Source organism: Dufourea novaeangliae, unplaced genomic scaffold (genome assembly GCF_001272555.1).
Source record: "Dufourea novaeangliae isolate 0120121106 unplaced genomic scaffold, ASM127255v1 scaffold13, whole genome shotgun sequence".
Lineage (NCBI taxonomy): Eukaryota > Metazoa > Arthropoda > Insecta > Hymenoptera > Halictidae > Dufourea > Dufourea novaeangliae.
The window spans coordinates 227,703-251,493 of NW_015373884.1; the positions used below are offsets into that span (position 1 = coordinate 227,703).

Below are 23,791 nucleotides of genomic sequence, written 5' to 3' on the forward strand. Positions count from 1 at the left end.
TTATCGTTTAGTAGAGTACCGATAACAATCACTTAAGAAACGAAAAATTAGAATACCGCATCGTCACGATGATAGTAATACAATCCCGCTTCTTTCGTCATCACCGTTTCCCATCGCATGAGCAAGCTACGATTAAATTCTCGAATCCTGTTCCGCCTGGCATTACGGGAGCCGAGAACTTTCTCGTTGGGGGAATTTCATTCGATCTCCCGGCTGCTCGTCCCGCCGCTTGTGTGTACGATAGGGCAACAGAGACATAATTAATCGACCCATGGAACGAACGTAATCGCACGCGACACTTTCCCGGAAACGGACACACCGTGGAACCCGAGCAAAGATGCAATCCCGATGGGCGTGCGATTGCAACCGGTGTAAACGCTAATGCCACGTATTTGATGGGTGGGAGGAGGGGGAGGGTGGGTACTGCCTACTGTGCTCCAAACTGTATGGTGCATCGTCGTGTTGTGTTGTGCATGAGACGCGCGCGCACGCAATGCGTAAAACCGGTGGAATCCCGTACTTACGATCAGCCGCCGCGGTCGCCGCCACCGCCACTGGAGATCTCGTTACTTTCTAAAGCCCCCCCCCCCCCCGGGAATCGGACCACGCGAGAACTGGCGGGAAGAACGGTTTTACTGATTTTTCACCACTGACGTGTCTGAATGTTATATCACAAACCACGGGAGCGCGGGAGATGGCGGTCAGTGTCGTGAGATATCTGCTTCTCGTCCCCCTGGCTCTGCTGCAGTACCGTAAGTAGACATACACATACACATACACACATAACCTCATGCCGGTTATCGGACCACCGACACTTTCTGTACGTCTTTCGGTACGTTTTCATGTGACAGTAAGTCTTGACTACAAAAGCCGTGAGACTTTTACCGTCACATGAAAACGTACCTCCTGTTCGCTCGATTTTTCGCCACCGGTGTGTCGTTGGTCATACGCGGGTCGTCTGAAGGTTTTCAAACTAAGTCGCGATCTGCTCGCTAGCCATGTAATATTGTCTCTCCGATTTATGGTTACGTTTGGATTGATAAGTGGTGTGCGGTTTAAGTGAAGGAAGTGGAGAAGTGAAGGTTTAAAACTCGTGTTTCGATAATTATCGAATGTTTTTAGTGTCGAATGGTGCCGTTTCATCGGTAGCCTTTATTGTGGATAATGTTTTGGTACTTTTGGTGAGGAAGTGGATTGGACGAGTCCGTTTAAATGATGTTGTGCTCATTTTCTGCTTCTGTATTTATTTAGTTTGACAGTGTACCTATTAATATCATAGCGCTCAATGAATCGTGTTGCTACTAGGGCTGGTGATGTACAATATTTATAACAATGGTAATACCACCCTTGTTCACTAGGTATGCACAAGTAAAATACAGTAACGGACAAAAGAGTTACCATCTTTTCGATTTGTTTGATGTTTATTATTTTTTAACGTCAAGTTAAAACTTCAATATGTGTTTAATGTATATTCTGGTAGAGAATTAAAAGCTGTATGAAACCCAGTATATTATGGGTTTAAGTTGATTTCATGCACAATAATGTCATACTATGTGCTTCATTTATTTGCAATCTACAAAAAATAATCTCCAAATTGAAATAGTAACTTATTTCAATAGTCCACAAATATATTCTGCTATATTTTTTAAATAAAATATGAATTATTAAATACATATTACTTTACTCCTCATTAGAAAAGAAAATAGAGAAAAAGGTATTTATTACGAGATTTCACAGGCTCATAGTACAGTGTGTCACGTACCGAGTACAAACCAATACTTACCTTTAACAAATCCAGAGATGATTGTATAAATACTTATCCCATAATAAGTACCTTTCAGACGAACATATATCAGCATGCCATCAACGTGTCAGATCGACATTATAACAGAAAATGTGAAAATTGTGTAGAAAGTAGAGCCATCAAAAGTTAAATTTTCAATACTTCATGAATAGTCTGTTAATAATATTGAAAACCACTTGTTTTGCCCTCACGGAGTATATACGGCGAGTCATGTAAATCGCTGCTCGCCAATATCCTCGGAACCATTGGTAATACGAACAAATGTTCCAGACAAAGGTTGAATAGTTTCAACGGAGAAATAATTTGATGAGACTTTTCTTTATATGTGAATATTATACAATGAAGGTGACATTGTTTTTTTTAATAGGATCATGTATTTTTTAATGCATTATATAGTTGATTTAGTTCGGCTTTCCCTATGAAAAAATATGAAACTATTTACGCTAAGAAACCATTAGTTTAGGAGATATTTTAATTTTAATTTCGATATAGCAAGTGCACGTGGCATTTGACATCTTATGTTTGTGTGGATAGTATGTCAACGAATTTCGAAACAAATGCTAGAAAGGGTTGATAGGTCATTTAGAGACCGAGTAAATCTCTGCATTTAGGCCGAAAGACGTAATTTTCAACATCAACTTTAAGAAGACAAACATGGTATTTCTGTGTAATACCACTTCGCAGTTTGTTAATTAAAATTTCTCCTGAATTAATGATTTATTGGCATAAATAACTTCACACGTTTTTTCTAGAGAGTATCGACCTGTATCGACTAGTGCATTAAAAAATACATGTTTCCATTTAACAAAAAAAACAAATTTAACCTTCATATCTTCTCTACCCGTCGAACTACAAAAAAAATTACGTGAAATGATTTCTTCCTTGAAACCATTCAATTTCTATCTGAAACATTTTTTTACGTCGTTAATGATTTCGAAGGTATTCGCATGTATCGATTTACATGACTTACCCTGTATACATTGGCTAAACTCCAAGTAGAAAAACAGCACGTGTACTCGTTCGTCACTGAAACGCATCGCGTGAAGTCTCGTCTACATCTAGCGAAAAAGTATGAATGAATTCACGGGGATGGAATCCATCACTTCTGGTGAATTAAAGAGATCATACTTTCCGCCCTCTGAATTACGTAATTCGTATAGTAGATAACACATTTAATTATACAGTAGTATAGACAGCATTTTTATACAGAAACGAAGTGTTATATCGTGTCACGTGAAATAGTCTGAAACCCTTTTTGAACGTTTTGACTTTTCTGCAAGAGTTCTCTTCATATAGTATGCTTAGTGAATTCGTTGTACCGCTGTGTGTGCAATCGCTTAGTTGCATATTTGGGATAGATTAATTAACACGTTGACTACCACAGTAAAACAGGCCGTACGTAGCCAGAGACATTTTATTCCGTTTTTCAAGTCATAAATCGTCGAAAATGTATGCGTTCAGTTAACTATAGAACTACCAGCAGTGAATATATATTAAATTAACATTTAAAATTTAGTAATATACATAATATGTACATAATACAGTCTAGCGTACTACAGTCTCATATGAAATGTATACTAAATCAGAAGTCAATAATAAATTCCCTAAAAAGCATTATTATAACTTCAGTGATTGTAAAATAAGAAACCTGCAATCCGGCATTTTGACGGGTTTGGCAGTTTGAGTGTTAATAGAGACTGTTGACCTTGTTTTACATTATATTGCGATATGAATTTTACGCAAAAATTTGGTTACGGTATTTAAATAATCCAGCCTTTTTGCAATATACGTATCACCTATACTTGGGTGACGTCACAGTCAAAGTGTTTAAATGTGTTCAATGAGGCTTTTAACTCACATATATCGTAAATGATTGCCTTTCCCTTAGGAATAATGAGGAAGTGAGTGAAATTCACGTGACCAACTCTTAATTCATTTCAGATGAGTTATGATCGTTCCAAGATCGCAAACAGTGCTAGACTAACATTGAAGACACGCCTTTGGACTTTGTGTTGAGATTTTCACTTTTCCACTCCCTGTTCATGATTCCATTACCAAACGAAAATGATTGTTGAAATTAAATGACCAAATAACGTTACCGTATCTTCTGCAAAGGAGATAAAATGTACATACGTCCATCTTATGGAATAAGTTTGATCCGTGTTATAAAGCTATTGGAAAGAAATTATGCTTTAGATGATTTGATTTTCACTGACTGCAATGTGAAAAAGGTAGAAATTTCTATGTTAAAAGAGAATTGCGCCACCTTTCTATTTCGTTCATAGTACTAGAGTGATTCATAATTAATAATTATTAATCATTGATACACTCTGCAGTGATGATGATCTTCGCATTCTGACAGAATCTCTAAGTTGACAAACTTAGATCTCGCGATACAATTAGTTACCATTGTATCTGCCCTTTCGAACTAGCGCTAATTCATGTGTATTACATATTCTTTTCTGTGTTGCAAGTGCCCCTAAATGATACAAACAAAATAGACTAATACGTAATATTTATGATCCAATATTTATGACACACCCTAGTATTTTGCTAAACGATAACTGAAAACAGTTGTCGGATAGAATATGAACGAGCATAGAGAAACTCGTATGCATTTATTCGTGTGCATTTACGTTCTTGGCTTGTGGTTTGTTCGCTAGGTGTAGACGAGACTTCACGCTTAGCTTCAAAAAACGCTTGTACATTGCAAGCCGTAATGAAACACTTTCCAGTTAATTCTCATTATAACGGCGCAAGGCAACTGAGAAGAAAAATCAAAGGGAACGACAAACGACGAGACAAACGACCTTCACCTGTTTTCCTAGTTTCTCATAACGGTCCAATAGCTTTCAGTCCAAGAGACGCGTAACGTTGATTACATACGGTTGATCTTGGACGATGAACGGATTTCCATTGAGAAAGTCACGGATCGTCTAGGCACTCAACTAGGCAGAGAATCAGGTGTGAGAGTAACGTTAATTAGCCGTGTATATTTTCGTAGACGATGTAAGTGCGGATACCAAAACGTTCAAGGATCTGTTCAACAGTACATCCTGCGCGAAGCCGCCCTACGAATGTCCACATCCACAAATTGAATTTTATTTATATACAAGGTAAGTCCATTGACGGTTAAAGCTTCTATGCTTGTTCTTAGCCCTCTTAACCTTCAGACACCACACTACTGCGAATTTGCACAGACGAAACATTGCTTCGTCTGTAACATATTTGGCTAGTACAGTAAATCGTCGATGAGTGTCCGAAGGCTCATGTGGTGTCATATGTGGCTGAAACAAATATCATTGGCTTCAAAATTCCAAGCTCTATCACTAATCCTCATTAAAAAGTCAGTTACATCTAGGGAACTTTCCTTGTCAGTACCGAGGAGCCTTCGAACACTTAGCCAGCATTTACTGTATAACGGTTTCGAATTTTTATAGTTAAAAAAGTATTTTTCACTTATGCAATTATTACCATTGAATTTCTGAGGACATTTTACTCGAAAAAATATGTTATGAGTTCAATTAGCTTTTATTCTGTTCAGGTCCTAAATCATCAAAAATTCAAAATCCCCATTCCCACTATTGTGGTGTTTACGTATATTCTAAGGTGGAGAGTGCTTTCTGAGGGTTAATACGTGTTTTTCGGTTTTTGTTATTTAATCATCGGCCAGCGGACACCGGATCATTAAAACCCAAGCACACGTTAAGTCTGTCTTATCATCGAATCCAAGCCACGTGTGTACTGTATTGCGATCATGATAGTTTCGTCTGATCTTACACTGTTGACTCGTCCTTCGAAAAAGCGACTTCAGTTTTATATCAGTGATTGCACAGTCAACACCGACAATTCTTCGGCCAACACAGTTTTTACGATCCCATAAAGGAAAATACATGCCGCGAATGTTTGCAACGTATCTGTGATATTTATGGAGAAAATTGAATAAGTATTTAATGTTGTATATTCAGTGTATAGATTCAGAGTTCGTTTTTCTTACCTTGTATCATTACATGTAGGCTCCAATTTTTAAGAATTATCGAAAATTATGTTAGCATTGCTTTTTTCGGAAACGAAGATTGTGAAATATAGTCACTTACATGGTGTCAGTGAAAGATACCGAGATTTCCTTCCGAAATAAGTCGAACGGTAATATCACTTTGCGTCATAATTGACTCGCCGTCCGAGGTGCATGTGACTGTTTCATAATCCGCGGTCTGAAGGTTAAATGACAACTGAAATAATATGTTTATAAAAAACAGTGCAAATTGATAAAATTAGTTGTTTAATACATTAATTAGCAAGTCGACTGATAAATTCATCTGAATCAACATCAAAACCTACGGAAAATTCTGTGCTTTTCTGTTCAGGAAGCCAAGTATCGCATGTTAACGAAATCATTGTTTATCCAATTTCATGAAAATTACACTATTAGAGAAAGTTATTTTTAAGTGTGTTACAGATCAGTTTAATTTACGATATAAATAAAATGCAAACATTTACTAGATATACGAAATAGTTTAATTGGCTATCTTAAAAAAGAAATAAGGAGTTTCTGTGGGATTCAATGCATGGTTTGAATCTAATATAGAAAATACGTTTTTTTATTGTAATTGTAACAATATCGATAATCCTTTTTTCACATTACGGTTAATTTGTATATTATATTCAAATATTAGTAAAACAATTAGAATTAAAGAAACAAGAAATACTGGCTGGGAAACATTTTATGAAATAAGAGCTTCAATTAGTGTGAGTGTAATTGTGATTACAAAAGTTTACAAGAATAATTTTGGCCTATACAGCTATGGAAAATTAATACAGATTTAATCTAAAATACTTAGCACAAATTTCTAAAATTATTTTCAAAAAAACACATTTACCTACAGTACTGGACAAAACTACGTGTATAGCAACTTGAGCGTAGTACATAATTCTTTGAAAATTAACTCCTTTACCATTTTCTATATTAATTAACGAAAAGTATGATTTTCCTTAAATGTATTTTCTTAAATAATAGTGATCTTAATAAAATTCATACCCTTCATTAATGAGTATGGAAAATTGTAAAGAATGTGATCTCCGCCGCATTATTACGGCCAAGTTGTTATAATTTTATCCGGTACTATCCAAGAAATGTGAAGAAAATGTATAGATAATCAAAATTGTATTGAAGAGTACGTAAGCTGCAATAACTATAGTAATTTTCTCCATACATCTCAAATTACACTATATCGAGAAAAGCGATCTTCAATTTGATGAGATGCGTTAGTATAAATTGCAAAGATTCATACGAGGAAACATGTAATAGGGAAATACATATTAAGAAAATATTTATATTTCACGAAATAATGGTAGTTAAGAGAAAGTTTGAAATTCATATTTTTTTGTGTGTAAAAATATTTTATCCTTAAAAATATTATTTTAAAAAATTGTATTGCATCTAAAACAAACGTTTCTTTTCATTGATAAAATACTTGTCGCAAATAATTATAAAAGCAAATTTACATGTGAAACAATAATAATATTTAATAATAAGTATACAAAAACTGTCTTCATTATACGTAGGTATATCTACATTATTTGTAATTGTTTAAATAAAAATTATGTTAATGGCAGTTTTCATTAATCTTATATTAAGTTCAAACTTACGTACTCCTTTTTATAGATACTTTCGCTACGTTATATCTTCATGATATGTTGGCTATCAACGGAAAATTAATTTCCGTATTGTATCATTAAAATAAGTTTTTATCACTGTCTTCTTTTTTACCTTCTTTTGATTAGTACTGTCAATCAGAGCTGGGCAAATTCTTATTTAAATAAAAGTTTCAAATAAAAAATGAAAGATAAACAAATTACTCGACGCATGACAAATCATTTTTTTATTCGATGAGAGTTTATTCGTCGAATAAAGATAATTTTTTTATTGGATGAGAATTTATCTTCAGTATCGAATAAAGATTTCATGTTTATTTGTATCTTTATTCAACGTCAAATAATTTTCTGAACGCTATCGAGCCACGCCACTGAGGACCGGGGAGTCCAAAAATGGTACGCGCGTTGCAATGTAGTATGTATTTCAATTCTGCAAAGCCTTATCAAAAAGTTCGAGGACTATTATGTATGAATCATTTATTATTAACCTATGACTGGGCACATGGGATTTAATAGACCTCAGCCAGCTTTAAACGTTTATAACATTGTTATTTCAATCGTGTTTTATTTGGCATAACTAAGTTTATGTTATTAAATTATAAGAATAGCGATGATTCTAATTTTTGTTAACTAAAAAGTACCTACACTTGTACGTTCTGTTTGTTTTTCAGAAATTGAGAATAAAAATAATATATTATGTTTTACTTTTAATTTAAAAAACATAACTTTGTACATACCAATCATAACGGACGCCCGCAATAACAATAGTAATGTAGATTCTAGACATTTTTCATATGCACTAAATCCTAATTGAGTGTTTGAAGGCTCCTAGGTACTGAACATTAAATATTTCATAAACTAATGATCATATGCGGCTGAAACAGATACCATTGGCTTCAGAATTCCAAGCTCTATTACTGTGCTAAACCTCATGAAAATATCGGCATTACACCTGGGGACCTCTTGTTGTAAGTGGGCGGGGCCCCTCGGACACTCATACAAGATGTACCATGTGATACTAAGCAACGTGACCAGCCAAAGGTTACTTTTAACAATAATTAACATACGGTCACCTTCAAAGTAATCTCTTTCTCCCCTTATACATTTTTTAAATCTTTTTTTCAGTTCTCGAAAACGAACGTCGGAATCATATCTAACTCCTCCTGCGTTATCTTAATTATTGTCTCTGGCGTGGCAAAACGTCGGCCCTGTAGCACCTGTTTAAGACAGGGGAAACAGATGAAAATTCCATAAAATTAATCATAACTGGGCACCAGACATGGGTCTACGGTTACGATGTCGTGACGAAGCAGCAATCGAGTCAGTGGGTTTCACATTTTAAGCGACACATGCGCGCTTTCTACTGACGTGGGGCCACCTTTCTTCACCCACTCAGTTTCGTCCCCAGTTATAATTAATCTTAAGAAATCTTCATACTTCTCCCTCGTCTTAAACGGGCGCTGAAACAACTTACATTTCGCCACGTTAGGGTCAATAATTCAAAATATCGGGAAAGGAGCTAGCCTTGATTTCTGAAAACTGGAAAAAAGATTTTAAAGTTCTCTAAAGGCATAAGGAGAATTACCTTGTGATCCTATGAAATTATCGTTCAGATTAATAATAAATGATTTATACACAAATTCCTCGACCTTTTTGATCAGACCATGTATGTGACGATTTTCAGTATATCAAAATTCTATATGTATATCACTTTTACGGATGTAGTATCACGTCAAAGTTCCACGCACACAACACGTCGTTCAATGCATCCGACTTTCGGAAAGAAGTTTTCATTTCTTTTGCGTCAGCTCGACGTTTGTTCTTCACTTTCCTTCGGCGCCACGAGAGGCTTCACAGCGAACTAGAACGGCTCAAGGAAGAACATCGACGTAAGACTCTCGGTTTCAAGATCATGATCATTTCGACTTGTACTGAAAGCGGCCTCGTTTCGTGGTTCACCTTTCTCCTATAGCTATAGCCCAGTCGTTTTGGCGTGCCACGGATACTTTTACCTGGATGCTCGCGGGCTCGCCGTCCCCTTCCTCGTCGAACTTGTTGATCTCAACATATCAACTCTTGGAAATGTTGCTTATCGAAAGTGACGAGAAACCAGTTAAAATAAATCATGTACACCCGAGGTTTCTTGTGTTTTTGTTGTACGATTTTATGGTCACTGATACGTAACGGTGATCAAAAGAATGTTTAAAAGACTACATGTCACGGTGATAAGAGTAATCCGATAAACACACAATATGTTTTGTATTAATACTTCTAACGTGGACAGTTTCATTTTCGTCAAGCATTTTATCAGTAAAGAAACAAACATCTGTTATGAACAGCAAGAGGATTCAATAGAAAAGATCGTATGTGGGTGGTTAAATTATGTTTAAACTACTATTTTATTATTACATTTGTAACATTTCAGCAATGTAAGAATAACTTTTCTGACACCTATGTACGTGGTAGAATCAGTCATTATTGCTCAATGATGCTTCAATGTTACTACCAGAAAAGTCATTCTGACGTTCTTCAAACATTAGAAATGCAGTAATAATATTTTGGTTTATTTTTTAACCAGTCTCGAATACATAAACGTAATAATTACAATCTAGTATGAAGTGGTTAATGCGTTCTGTTTCCAATCATATTTCTCAAAAATTCTTTATTTTGTCGAATTGTGCTTATGTGCGTATTCTGTTATTTGTATGTGTGCCACATACGTGTGTCTGGGCGTATCTTAAAGCAGAATTGGGAAATTTAAATAAAGAATATTTTATGAAATTAATAAATAGAATGCCTAAAATTTGTTTGGAAGTTAGTCAAAATAATGGTGGTCATTTTGATAAGTCAAACATTTGATAAAAATACATTTGTTTGTAAGTAAAAAACAAAGAAACTATAAGTATCTGTATACATATATATAAACCTTTGACTGGAATAAAAAATCTGTGATCTGCCTTTTGATGATTTTATTTAACAGATTCCAAATATTTGAACGGTTGTGTTTGTTTCAAGAACAATAAAATTCTTTTTAAGTAAATGATATTGTACAATTAATAGACGGTTTCTAAGAGAAATATTACCTTACAATTAATATATACTGGTATAGTTGAGTCAGTCTGAACGATAAATGTATGGATAACTTTGAAACACGTCTTAACCCCATCACTAATCCCATTTCACTTTATCGATAATCAGAGAGGAGAGTGCACACTTTCTATCTGCAGTAACGTTTTCGTTTCCTTGCTTCTTTTCAGAGACACGCAAAAGAAACCATTACGCTTAGACGTTCGAAGATTCGAGTCCCTTCATTATTCCAGATTTAACAAGTCGCATCCTACAAAAATCATTATTCATGGTTTCGGCGGCGGAAGGAACTTAATACCTAGTCCAGACATTCGGAAAGGTAATTTTCAAATGAACAGATTGATTATATCGGTTTTCTAGGCGTGTAATTAAGTACCGGACTAATAAACAAAGATAGTAGTCAAGTCGTATATGTACAAAATTGGAGAACGTAATTCAATTTTTAACCCTTTAACCACGGCTGCGTCGTATAGTGATATAAACAGTGAAATTATGGTAGTGAAATAGAGAATGACCCAAATAGTGATAAGGAAACTATTTATTATCTACTATTATTATTACCTACTTATTATTTTAATTTGTTACACTTATTGACCTACTTTTTTCGTTTGGATGGCCAGTTTCGTTAATATGTGTCCGTAGTTCAAGGGTTAAACACTTATACCAGTGGAGGTGAATTTTCGCTTCTTAATAACACTACAGTTAATTCTCATTGAATTTTATATAATTCATTTGAAACAAATGGAGTACATTGTATAAATAGTATACATAAATACTTACATCAGTTTACAGGTATCTAATGTTAACGATGCATTTATAATAATTAAAGAATTCTATTACCTAACATATTTGCTACCTAATACTAAAATATGAATCTTAATGTAATAGTAATATCCATATTCCTCAATTAGCAATTACACAATTATTCAAAATTTTTTCATTAAGAAATGTGATACTTATTACATTTACTATATTTCAAAAATTCATTTGTATAACATGTTGATTCAATATTACAAAATAATATATATACTTGCATGGTGAATTGCGATCATGAAAAAAATGAAAGAAAAAGAATGGTATAATTTTATGCAACTGGAGTAGATCAGTTATACATTCATTCAATGTGTTGTACTTCGTTGGAATATAGCGCGAGAATAAATTTGCCATCTAGAATCTAGAAATAATGAAATACCTTTGTGCAAGCATGTGTACTACTTGACTTCTGACATGAATTGTAGCAAGATGGATATTCTAGTAACCTGCATTTACATATCCTCGCAAAAAGTGCTGAACATGATCACTTTGTGTTTTTATGCGAGTGTATACATACACGTTTTGCAGTTGATCAGTATAAAAATCGTGTATCTAGAAAAATATATTTCGCATTAATTTTTTCTGATGGTTGACCTAGAGAAGAACGAAATGAGGAAAAAAGAAAGGATTAACAATCAGATCGGTAAACAGAATTTTTACTATTCGTTAAAGTAGCTCACTACAATCAATCAAGCGTCAACATACATATTCTTCATGAGTAGATGTCTATGTTGATGACCATGTAACGTGGCTTTTGAAGAATGGGCTTCGACTCAGGCTACATCAGAACTGTTATAAATTCTTAAGACAGCAATATCTATTGCATCAGATAGTTTTAACAACTGTTACCAATATCTTAGAATTGTTAAAAGTGTTCGATGTACGAACTGGTAAAAATATAGTCAACGAATATCTTTGACTGAAGTCATAGTGACAATCAAGTGGCCAATGTGAGGATTATATTGTATATATGTATATACACTGTACAAAGAACATTGCAATTTTACTTAGAATTAATATTGTCTTGGTTATTTATTTAATATTATTTAGAGCGGCTAACACGTGCAGAGACATTTCTTATTAGAGCTTAATTAGTGCGCATTTTTATACAGGTCCAGTAAAGATTTTTGTGTTTTATTGTTATAAAAAGTATACGATTCAAGGCAGTTATGTAACTAATTTACCTACCACAAGTTTTTCAAGCATCTATGAAATAAGAATGTTTACAGTTTGATAGAGTTTTTTAAAAAATATTTAGTAGTTTTTTAAAATTCAAGAAATATTTATTGATTTTTTTTCGGAAACAAGTCTCTATATTCAAACATGCTTAAAATTTATATTTTATAATATTTTAAAAAAGGTCCGACAGGCGATCGTGACATCCTCAATGGAGAAACGATACCACGATGATACCATCAATGATCTCTTATTCTTTCTCAAGAAACGTATGGTCTCAGCTCACCCAAAATAAGATACCACCTTAACGAATAGTAAAAATCTAGTTTTTATTGTACACATTTCAGATATTTTGAAAGTACTACTGCAATTTATAATAATTCTTGAAAGATTTTCATTATTCTGAAGGGCTAGAGATCTGCTGAATCCCCGTGGATAAATCAAAATTTACCAAAAATCCAAATATAAAAAATATATCGAATATTCTTGGATTGTATATCTCTGTGCCCGATTTGATTAAAATTCCAGCATGTCGATTACGTGATATCCCTAATGATAGATACATACACGTCTAATTAACAGTTTTACCAACTTTAACGTTCTACAGCCTGTCTGTTTTAGTTCGACCCGTTGAAATATATCGCGTAAAGAACTGAAGGTCCAAAAAAATGTTCTTACAAATGTTGTTTGGTACGAAGGGGTACATATAATGTGGTATGAATATCTTTTTTGTAGGTAGAATAGTTGTAGAAATTTCAAGGTTAAATTAATATTGTTTTAATGGAATTATATATTTTTTGCTCATAATATGATAGGTTTTGTTGAGACATGTTCAACGATGTGCTGCATAAGGTCATTGGGTGTAGATAGTAGGAGTTGAGTTGTCGGATCACTGGTCAGTAGACACCTGCAATTACGTGGATCCGACGCTGGCATTTGAATTTCAATAATTTACAACCTCCTACCACACTTAACCTCTTGCGTTACGATTTTGTTTATGAGTTTGCACACCATAGTTACATTTTTTACGTGTAACATAATTATAAAATAGTGTTTCACTTCGATTAAAAGAAAATTGATAATATTAATATTTCCTAAATTCAGTTTAAAGTCGTCAGGGCGAGTTTGACTCGTCATTATAAGGCAAGGTGTTAATTATGTCACAAATCGTTGAACTCGTTTTAACAAACTCTATCATATTATGAGTAAAGAAATAGAGCATTCGATTAAAAAACAATGAACTTAACCTTGACATCTCGCCCACTACTTTTACCTACAAAAAGTTATTTTAACCCCATTATATGTCCCCCTTGTTTTTTTTCTCAGAACATTTTTTTGCTACTTTTAGTTCCTTACGAGATATATTCCGCAGGGTGCAATTAAAACAGAAACCCTGTACAGTAATTGACACGATCTGATTCTCAAGGTAACAATTACTTTTAAGCGTTCGCAACAATTTAAAGGTAATAATACTGTCCAACAAATTTTATCCTTGGTTCTTTTTTACAATATCCACTGGGTGATCCTTATAGAGTATAGAGTTTTTCATTCTAAACACGAATCCGCAAGTAGAATTGCTCTACCGCCCAATTTTAAATAGTTGTAACTGGACGCCACAGTTTAAAAAAAATCGCTGCACGTACTTTCGATGCACTATTTTTGCATTTTTACGAAAAGTTCTTTATGCAGTACGAATTCGCTACACAGTAGCGCTAAGACTTAGTTTATCACGTAGTAGTGAGTATTTAATAGTGTCGTGTACGTTCTCTTTATAAATAGTGCAAATTAATTATTGTTGATTTTATTAAATATTGTAGGTTTTATTAATTATTGCGTGTTAAAAATTAGTATAAATAGTGGTTATAAATTAATTATTTTGGGTGTTAGTTTTGTGTAACGTGTAGAATGTTGACCCAAACTGCTTGCGGGTCTAATTAATCGCGCAGTGTGTGGACTTATTCGCGGACGGGACAATCGCGCAGTGTGTGCGGACAGTTTTCGCGGACTTCTGTGGTGTACGTGCATATGCGGATTAATTTCATGGATACTCGTGAACAGGACAATTGTTATACGTCACAACTAGAAGGAGCATTAACCCTCTGTACTCGATAATATTCGTAAGAAGGTATTTACATTTCTTGCGAATTTTATCGAGCAATCAAAATTAATGCGATACAAGTGGATTAGACTCAAATACCGCGGGCACAAGTTATCGACATCTTCTACTGGGTAAGTAGACAGTTGTTCTACCGACTTTTCCTGCACGTCGTTGAGTCTTTAAAGTGACTGTACGCCCCGTGGGAGCCGTGATCCGCTGACACACCGTGCGCGCGGATTGCCATCATTTGGGGCAATTTTTACACGGTTATAACTAATAAAACGAAGCAATTGTCGCAATATCGTTATTCTTGATTTTCGTCTTATTTTGCTTCAAAAAATCACCCCTTAAATTTTTTCCACTAGTAGTCGAGCACCCTGTATATTATAATATATTTGTGGGTTAGTGCTTACACATTTACAAGTCATAAATATTCATGCACTGAACATTGAAATTGTTAAAACTTACAGTGATCAAGAGAAGTTCTTCACAATTCCGTGATTAGTGTCCAAGAATGTATGAAAAACATGAAACATTATACATATAAACAGTGGATGCTAATTAGATTATATTATCGGCGTCGAATGCGCATAACTACGGCACTGATATGCCTGGGCAGGCGAGTAATGGCTGCGTGGCGGCAAAACACCACGCACACGTTCCCGAAAGATATTGTCTCGACCTATTCGAATACAAATCCGTTTCTGTACTTTTTCTGCATAATTTCTCCCTCAGAAATATCTGCAGAATCCAATATTGTGTGGTGAAGTGTGCTGGATAAAGAACTTTTCGTAGAAATGCAAAAATAGTGCGTAGATAGTATGCGCAGCGACTCCTTTTTAAACTTTGGCGTCCAGTTACAACCACTTAAAATTACAAAATTTAATAACTGTATACACTGATATAATTATGAAACTCTCCTCTATCTTTTAATACTTAACTAAATTATCTAGCATTTTTAGTTTTCACGTAATACGTCATTTTTATCCGAAATCGTGCGTTTTTACAGAAATTCGTACTTTTCAAATACTGAGGGTGATATAGCAATTCTGCTTGCAGATTCGTGGTTAGAACGAGAAACTCTATAAGGATCACTCAGTGGATATTGCAAAACAGAACCAAGGTTAAAATTTGTTGGACAGTGTAATCGTAACCAAAGACAATAACCCTAACACTGATCAATTTATAGCGTGCAAACATACGTTGATCCTTTCCGGGTTAGTCGCAACGGTTGCAGTAATAATTCTTTTACTGGTAGCGTATCCTAGCGTTCTCATCCCTCGATGTATTGAACCTTTCGATTTCAGCGTATTTCACGCGAGGCAATTACAATATTATAATCGTCGATTACGGTACCTTGGTACGCGAGCCCTGTCTATCGCAGATACAATGGGGTCCAGATTTCTGTTCACGATGTATTGCTCAATTGGTAAGGTACTTGAGGGATCATCCTCGGGGTACCAGGGTGGAGAATATACACGTGCTGGGATACAGCGTGGGTGCGCATATAGCTGGCCTCATCGCGAATTATTTGCCCGATGACAGACTTGGAAGGATAACAGGTAACGTGTATTATTTATACACTGCGGATGTTTATACAGTATTTATAATCTGCAATATTAATGTATAAAAATTAAAAATGGACAGGACTTTAAATCCTGTGCCAGTGGCGGCTAAAGTTCCGAAAAGCACCTACACCTGATAACCTTAACCTTGACATATGTTATCAAGATCACCCTACCGAGTAACCTTCAAAAGGTTTAAACTGCCGATCATTGGTTATTAAAAAATTATTAACAAAATAAATCCTTGAACTGTCTCTTCAGATCAAGATAAGTATAATACTTTAATGTTAATTAGAGACAGTTCGAGAAATAAAGAATTCAGGGGTGGTTAGAGACAGTTCAAGGAAAAAGGTATCATTATTATCACCGCGGATTTTTTGTGGAATTCAACGTCGAAATAAACAAGTATTTATTTTACCAGTTTGTTCTTAACTAGCTCTAACTAACTCGGATCAGTATAATCCTTTGAACAGTATTTTTTAAAGACGCTACCTAGTTCAGATATATGGGAAAGTTACGGTACGTCTTTTAATCGTTCCTTGTTAATAACGTTTTATTAACCAATGTTCGGCGGTTGAAACCTTTTAAAGGTTACTCGGTGGGGGGGGGGGAGACGACTTTGATAACGTATGTCATGGTCAGGGTCATCGGGTGTGGATGCTTTTCGGAAGTTCACCTCTAGTGGCTTTACTACGTTAATAAATTATTACTGATTACTAATATTAATACTTAAATGGTATAAAACTTTGTTAAACCCTTTATTTTAATACGTTTCGCCATTTAGGAAATGATACAAATGCATAAATATCCGCAGTCTAGTTATTTAATTGCTGCATCATTCGTGTTTCCTACAGCTGTACAAAGTAATTATATCGGACCAAATATTTTTAAATCTTTGTATTGTATATATGATTATTTTATTCATTGTTCCAAAACATTCAGTTTCTAAGTAACATAAAATTGAAACAATTAAATGAAGTGATATTATTAGTTTTGTTTTTGTAATATAACTTTAGTAAATAGAAAATTTTGGTTAAACGAGTATTTGATTATTAACTTATTTAATAAATTCTCTTGTTCTATATAATTATTTCGTACACTGTATAGAGTTCTTTCGGAAAGTTCGTATGCGTTTTGAGCACAGAGTCTTCGTTTGCATTATGTCTGAACGAAGGAAAAATCGTTCATTCTGGTAAAAAGGTAGGTACCTACTGTATTCCAGGTGTGGATTGAATGTAGGTTTGTTGTACAAGTTACATACGTCGTTTTTTGTTTTCTTTTGTGTGAGAAATACCAACGAAACGTATGAACAATCACAAAGTCAATTTTCATTACGTTCTAACGATCTTGTAAGAAAGTCACGTTATTCTTCGGTTGGAAAATTGTATAGCATCTGCGCAATTAATAAGACTTTGCGGGTCTGTGACATGCCCCGTCAGATGATTATTTCTTTAGATCGCAAGAATACTCTCTATTAAAGATAAACGTTGAAAACAATATCTATCTAAAAATAGGTTGATGAGTTTTCTTTAGCCAAAACAATTGAAGTTGTATACAATTGGTACAACGAAATTAATTGAAAAATGGAAAGAAATTGTAAAAAGGAACAGTAAGTAAGGATATGATATGAATTGAAAAATATAGATTGTAACTGTACTCTTAAAAACGCTACGAACTTTCTGAACAATCCAATACATTACAGGGTTACGCTATTTCGATCGGATCGAAAAAAACAGTACTGCCACGAATTCTTTACAGGGAATGCATGCATTTCAAGTGAAAAGATCTATTTACCAAATGCGGAGGGTTTCACGAACGTTATAAATCATTGTTTGAATGTTTACATTTATTCGTGATTGTTAGTGATCCTTATTTTCTTAATATTTTCTATCATATGCTGTGAAGGTATTTTCAATTCAATAAATTATAGAAACCTTCGTTTAAAAAAAAAAACAATTTTATAGTTGAACTATTTACTAATCCTGGCTTTTGAAATATTTATAACATGAATTAAATATTGTTAATAATGTGTGTACTAGATTTCATAAAAATTGATGAAATCATTTCTAAGTAATTCTGCGTTTTGGAATCTCTTCATATCTTTGTTATTCAAATGAATTTCGCAATGAAACCTTTCGCACATTATTTTCAATGGTTCAACTTAATACTTTATGAACACTAATTTGTTGATGTTTTGAAACTACATACTGGGTCGCGTAATTCCTTAAACATATCACGAATATTAACAAAGCTGTTATCTGACTCATAGGATATTAGAGCAGGTAGGATACTAAAATATTTTCTGGGCTATCCTAACATTATACCCAATTCTGTTTTTACACAAACTTTTTGTACACGATTTCGATTTAACACGAATTAGAACAAAATATTTGTTTTCTTTTTACATGGCCTGCTTTCATTTAACATGATCGACCCAAATTGTAAAAAAGAAATTTTTGAGGAAAAGTCTTGAATGAAGTATTGAAGTGTAAATTGAGTAATCCTTTTGTCAAACATGATCCTAATGAGGAATGAGCGGGAAAGTTTAGCCAAAATAGAAACACAAGGATTAACAACTGAATTCGTTTTTAAAATCTATAAAACATCCGCTCCGTAGAGGTAGTGCTAATTTTGTTCAAGAGATCACTGAAAGAATTTCACCAATGGAGTAATTAAACGATGACCAAGATATTTTTTTTCTTTCCATGTGATAATTTACTTTATATAATGCATTTACATATACATGTAGAATGTTTATAAAATAAAAAGTGGGAACATGTAAAAATAATAAGATTCTAACTTGAATTTTTATATGATTTATTGCATTATTCATGCTGATTTTTTCGGTCTAGAACCAATCTTCTACTTTCCTATATACATATACAGTATATTTTTTACACGAATCTTTTTTACATGCATTCTTCGAGAACGCATCTATCGTATAAAATCAGAATTGGGTGTATTTTTAAAAATTCATTTATCTAATTTTTTTTCTACAGCTTTACCATCCGCTATTTCCATTTTTTGCAACTTGTTTTCCATCGAACCTTTCGTAAAATAGGTCGTTCTCCTTCATGTTGCAATTATTTTCCATAAAAGGTGACACCAACCACGGTGCATGTTACTATGAACGGCGGTCTAACGTAAAACCGATTCTCCTTGTTTGTTGTGGACAGGACTCGATCCGACTATATTTTTCTACATGAACGGAAACCGGTCGATGGATTTAGACGAAACGGATGCGCATTTTGTCGACGTGATCCACACCGGTGCCGGTATTTTGGGCCAATGGGGGCCAACAGGACACGCCGATTTCTACGTGAACGGAGGCTCGAGCCAACCTGGATGCGCGACTACTTCTCTGCTCCGTAAGTAGAATATTCACCATGGTTTTCACACTTTCTGGACGCCTGATAGAAACTCGTTAGATTTTATAGATTTTGCATACTATAGCAAAATCCTCGATTAGTGTACGCGGCTGAAACGAACATACGTTATCGGTGCGCAAAAATTGATCACCTTGGAAAATTTAAATCTGGAGAGGAGTGAAATAAATGAAAAATGTTACAATCGTATCTTATTTTTGGGGCCTTTATTTGTAAGAAAAAAATTATTTTTACAAACTTTTGTCATATTTTGCTTCTATTCTCTGCGGCTGCAGTAACTTGTGGACGAAAAAAGGGGCCTCCGTCCCAAAAATTGAATTACGATCTTATAAAATGGTGTTGCAGCAATGGGCCATCGAGTCAAAATTGTGAATTTGTGAAAAATAAGAAAATTATGCCATTTTGAATGAAACGTTACTTTTTCGTCTGACATTTCGATCTTTAAATAGTAAAAAGAAAATATTAACAATTAAAAATTTGAAGAAATGGCTCGATAGTTCTGAGAGAATGTTATTCTACGTAGATCAGCGCAAAGTTCATGAAAAAACGTTGAAAATTGCAGAAGTTATCAACGCTGGTAAATTTGTAAAATGTAGTTTCGAGAGAAACGCGTTTGAAGTTAAAATACGCAAAATACTGATAGAAAATATTTTATCGCAACTTACACTTAATCTGCCATTCCAGTAGCATCCTGTGGACCTTCCTTTTTCTCAGTTTGTTTCTTCTTCGAATTGCTGCTCAATCTGCGAACAGTACTGACCTTTTTGGTAGCTTGCGCCGTTGCGATCCTCGCATGTTTTAGTTTGTTGGCGTCCTCTTTTCCACAATAATTATGTAAATCGAAGCCAATTTTACACCCCGATAGACGTAACATTTACATATATGCGACTGCACTATCGTTGAACATGCTGGTAGCAATATCAGTTACTATTTGAACTATTTCCGAGGGTGCAACCGATTGTTGACCAAATGTTGAAACTTATTATCTATTGTCAAGAATATTTGAAATGAAGAAAACGCTTAAAAGAAACAAGCTACAAAGCGACTCGTATACTACTGTAAGTAATTTTTGATAAAAAGACGGAATTTCTACGTTAATGCTGCGTTCGATTTCCTACGACACGTGCACGCTCTCACATTATACCAAATATCTTCTTTAAATATTGAGATATTGCTGTAATTCTTTTTCCCCAGTATTCTACACATTTCGAAAAAATTCGATTTTTTTAATGTTGTGAACGTATGTAATCTCTTAAAAAATTCAAGCTCTACTAGTGTGCTAAATCTCCTTAAAAAGTCAGCGCCACACTTGGGGATCTCTCCTTGTCAGCGTCGAGGAGCCTTCGAACATTCATCGAGGATTTAGTGTACGCAGTAAAGTCCAAAAGTTCTCGGCCTCTCCTATTTTGCGCATGTATGGAAAAATTTGAATAAGAAGAATATGAAGCCTAATATTACAAACAACACCACCATCGGTTTCATTTTTATGCGTTCAGTCTTTTATTTGTAAATGCAGTGTAAATGTACCCGCCACGCGCTATGTCAAATTTAGAGTACTGTGCTGTTATAAAATTCTTAACAAACAAAGGTAGTATGTCAATGGAAATTCACGAACGCTTTCGTAAAATATACGGCGATGCTTTGTCTTCATATTCAACTGTAAAGTAATGGGTAAGATTATTTAAAATGGGAAGAGAATCTTTCGAAGACGACCCACACAGCGGCTGCCCCATCCAAAGAATATTTTGGGATTACGATGGCATATTGCTGATCGATATCAAATAGGAAAATGCGACGGCAAAAACAGAACACTACGTCTGAATTATTAAAGAAAAAAGGAGGGGTAAATTTTTGAAAGGAGTACCGCGTTCTTCCTGACAACGCATACGTCCACACTGTTTACGTATGTAGTGAAGATTGAAGACTGTTACCTTACTTTTGATCGAAATCTTTGTCTTCGCGTATCATCAGTAGACTGCCGATTATACATATACATTTATAGCATATACGACTATGTGAAGTACGATAAATGGTAAAGTTACCATCAGAATTAATACATTGATCGTCATATTCTTGTCATAATGAAATCCTTACGAAATGAAAGAAAATCCAATGTTCCCATCGGTCTTTACAAATCACTTCGAGAAATATTATTTTGCATAAAATTCGGCAGACCAGTCATCAGTGACATATAACTTTTCTTCGTTTCGAAATAAAAACACTGTTCCTGGAACCTCCAGAACTTCGGAACAGCTTAATATAATATATTATGGGCAATAAAGACATGACAAAAAAGAAACATACTTTGATCTGTATTGTATGAATCGCAAAAACTTACGAATACGAAGAAAATTGTTCATATTCTGGTAAAGTGACTTTGTATATTTTGGATATTTTAATTTCTTCGAATATTGTATGACCGCCGAAAATCTTAAATATTTAATGAATTTACTTTTGTTAATTTAATTTGTAAATGAGAGTAATATTTTTTGTAGAACGCTTTTTATCTTGAAAAAACCTGTTTTCTCTACTTCTACGAGAGCACGAGGTTCATGAATATTTTATGTACCAACAAATGAAAATATTACAAAAGCAGCTGTGTATGTAGTTATGTAGTTACCAAGAACGAAAACGCTTTATGGAACAGATGGTTGACTGTGAATGAAATCAGTGGAACGTATCCTTCACAGAGACTTTGTCATGCGACCACACAAAGGTGACGCCTTATTACATAGAATCAATCACGACGAAAGTAGGATTCTGGGCAGCCCCGTGTGGAAATCTTTTTTCCTACTTGATCGGATGGTGCAAACCCAAACAGGAGGAGTACATTCTAATGGGAGAAGACACCCCTCATACGTGAGTACCTTTTTTTTAACTATTAAAACGAATAATTTTATTTATAAGCAACACATTGGATTTCTGCGACAAGTGGAATCGAGCGAATTTGAACGATTTTATTCGACATATTCTTATACCTTATTCGCTTGAACCAATTTTCTGTAAGATCTGGTGCTTGAAAATATCTATCTACCGAAATATCGGCTACTCTAATCCTAGCTGACACGTCACTTTCTAATAGAGCGATCGAAATTTTTCGAAGGTATAAAGAGTTACTGGATTCAGGTCGGATCGGGTTTGGGTAGAGGTGGATCCATTAAACCCGTTATGATTAAACCCTATTGACGTTCAAACAACAATTTTTCAAATGATGTTCACGTTTTGTATTAACAATCATTGAAAGTAATTTCTTTCTGAAGTGATATATTCTTCATGATAATTATACGAATACGGGAAATAGCTCTGACACAATTGTTCTTCAAGATGACGGAGAAAGTAGCCGTCGAAGTCCTGTGAATGTCAAAATCATTTTAGATTGTCGTTTCTTGGTCTTCATTTCCATTTTTCGCAACAAGAATTAGTTTGATATAGCTGAATTAGACGAATGCAATGGACAATCAAACTGTTTAGATACCTTTCGAGACCAAAACATTGCGTAAACTTGATTTGCGAAGCCAAAAGTTTCGACCGTCATCCTTTCCGTCATCTTGAAGAAGAATTATCAGAGCCATTTCTACAGTTTCTATAATTATTCGGAATAGTATATTTCATCAAAAGAAAATTATTTTTAATTATTTTAATGATGAGAGACAGTATCATTTTACGGAGAATTGCTGTTTTAATTTTAATTCGGAGAGTCATGGCACAGATCCATTATTTCATGAAAAAGATTTAAATTTGAGAATGCTTATCGTAAGTACACTCGCTCTAAATCTGTTTTACGAACATTCGGTTACGATTTACGAGTTTAAAAGAATAGGAACGTTGATATAGTGTAAATAAAAGAAAAATATCCGTTAAAATTGTGTCACAACTGCATCTTACGAAATAACGCAAAAACTTTAAAGTTGTCTGATATAAGTTGAACTATATAAAAAGAAGCGTGTATATTTGGAAACAATTTACAATTGAATCGGAAATTAGTATTGAATATAGTGAAAATTTTCAGAGCACGAGGCATCTACTATCTATCAACAAACGGACACAAACCGTACGCCCGCGGTCTACCCGAAAAAAGTCAGCGAACGACAAGCCGGAAGCGATCGTCCTACCGCCAGTATTGAGCTTACTAAAGCAACTAATCAACATAATTTTAGAATAACGTATCTGTAATTAGCAGTAAAACATTATATGTTACGTTTGACTC

General features: G+C 34.4%; 1 protein-coding gene across 1 annotated transcript; it reads left to right on the plus strand.

Annotated features, from left to right (window-relative positions):
* The first annotated feature begins 694 nt into the window (after positions 1–694).
* On the plus strand, positions 695–23,708 carry LOC107191561 (lipase member H). Its single transcript, XM_015580660.1, has 7 exons — positions 695–752; positions 4,809–4,920; positions 10,717–10,865; positions 15,941–16,195; positions 19,375–19,566; positions 22,275–22,443; positions 23,594–23,708. Exons 1-7 carry the CDS (start codon positions 695–697, stop codon positions 23,706–23,708), a joined length of 1,050 nt encoding a protein of 349 aa, XP_015436146.1.
* Positions 23,709–23,791: the final 83 nt, after the last annotated feature.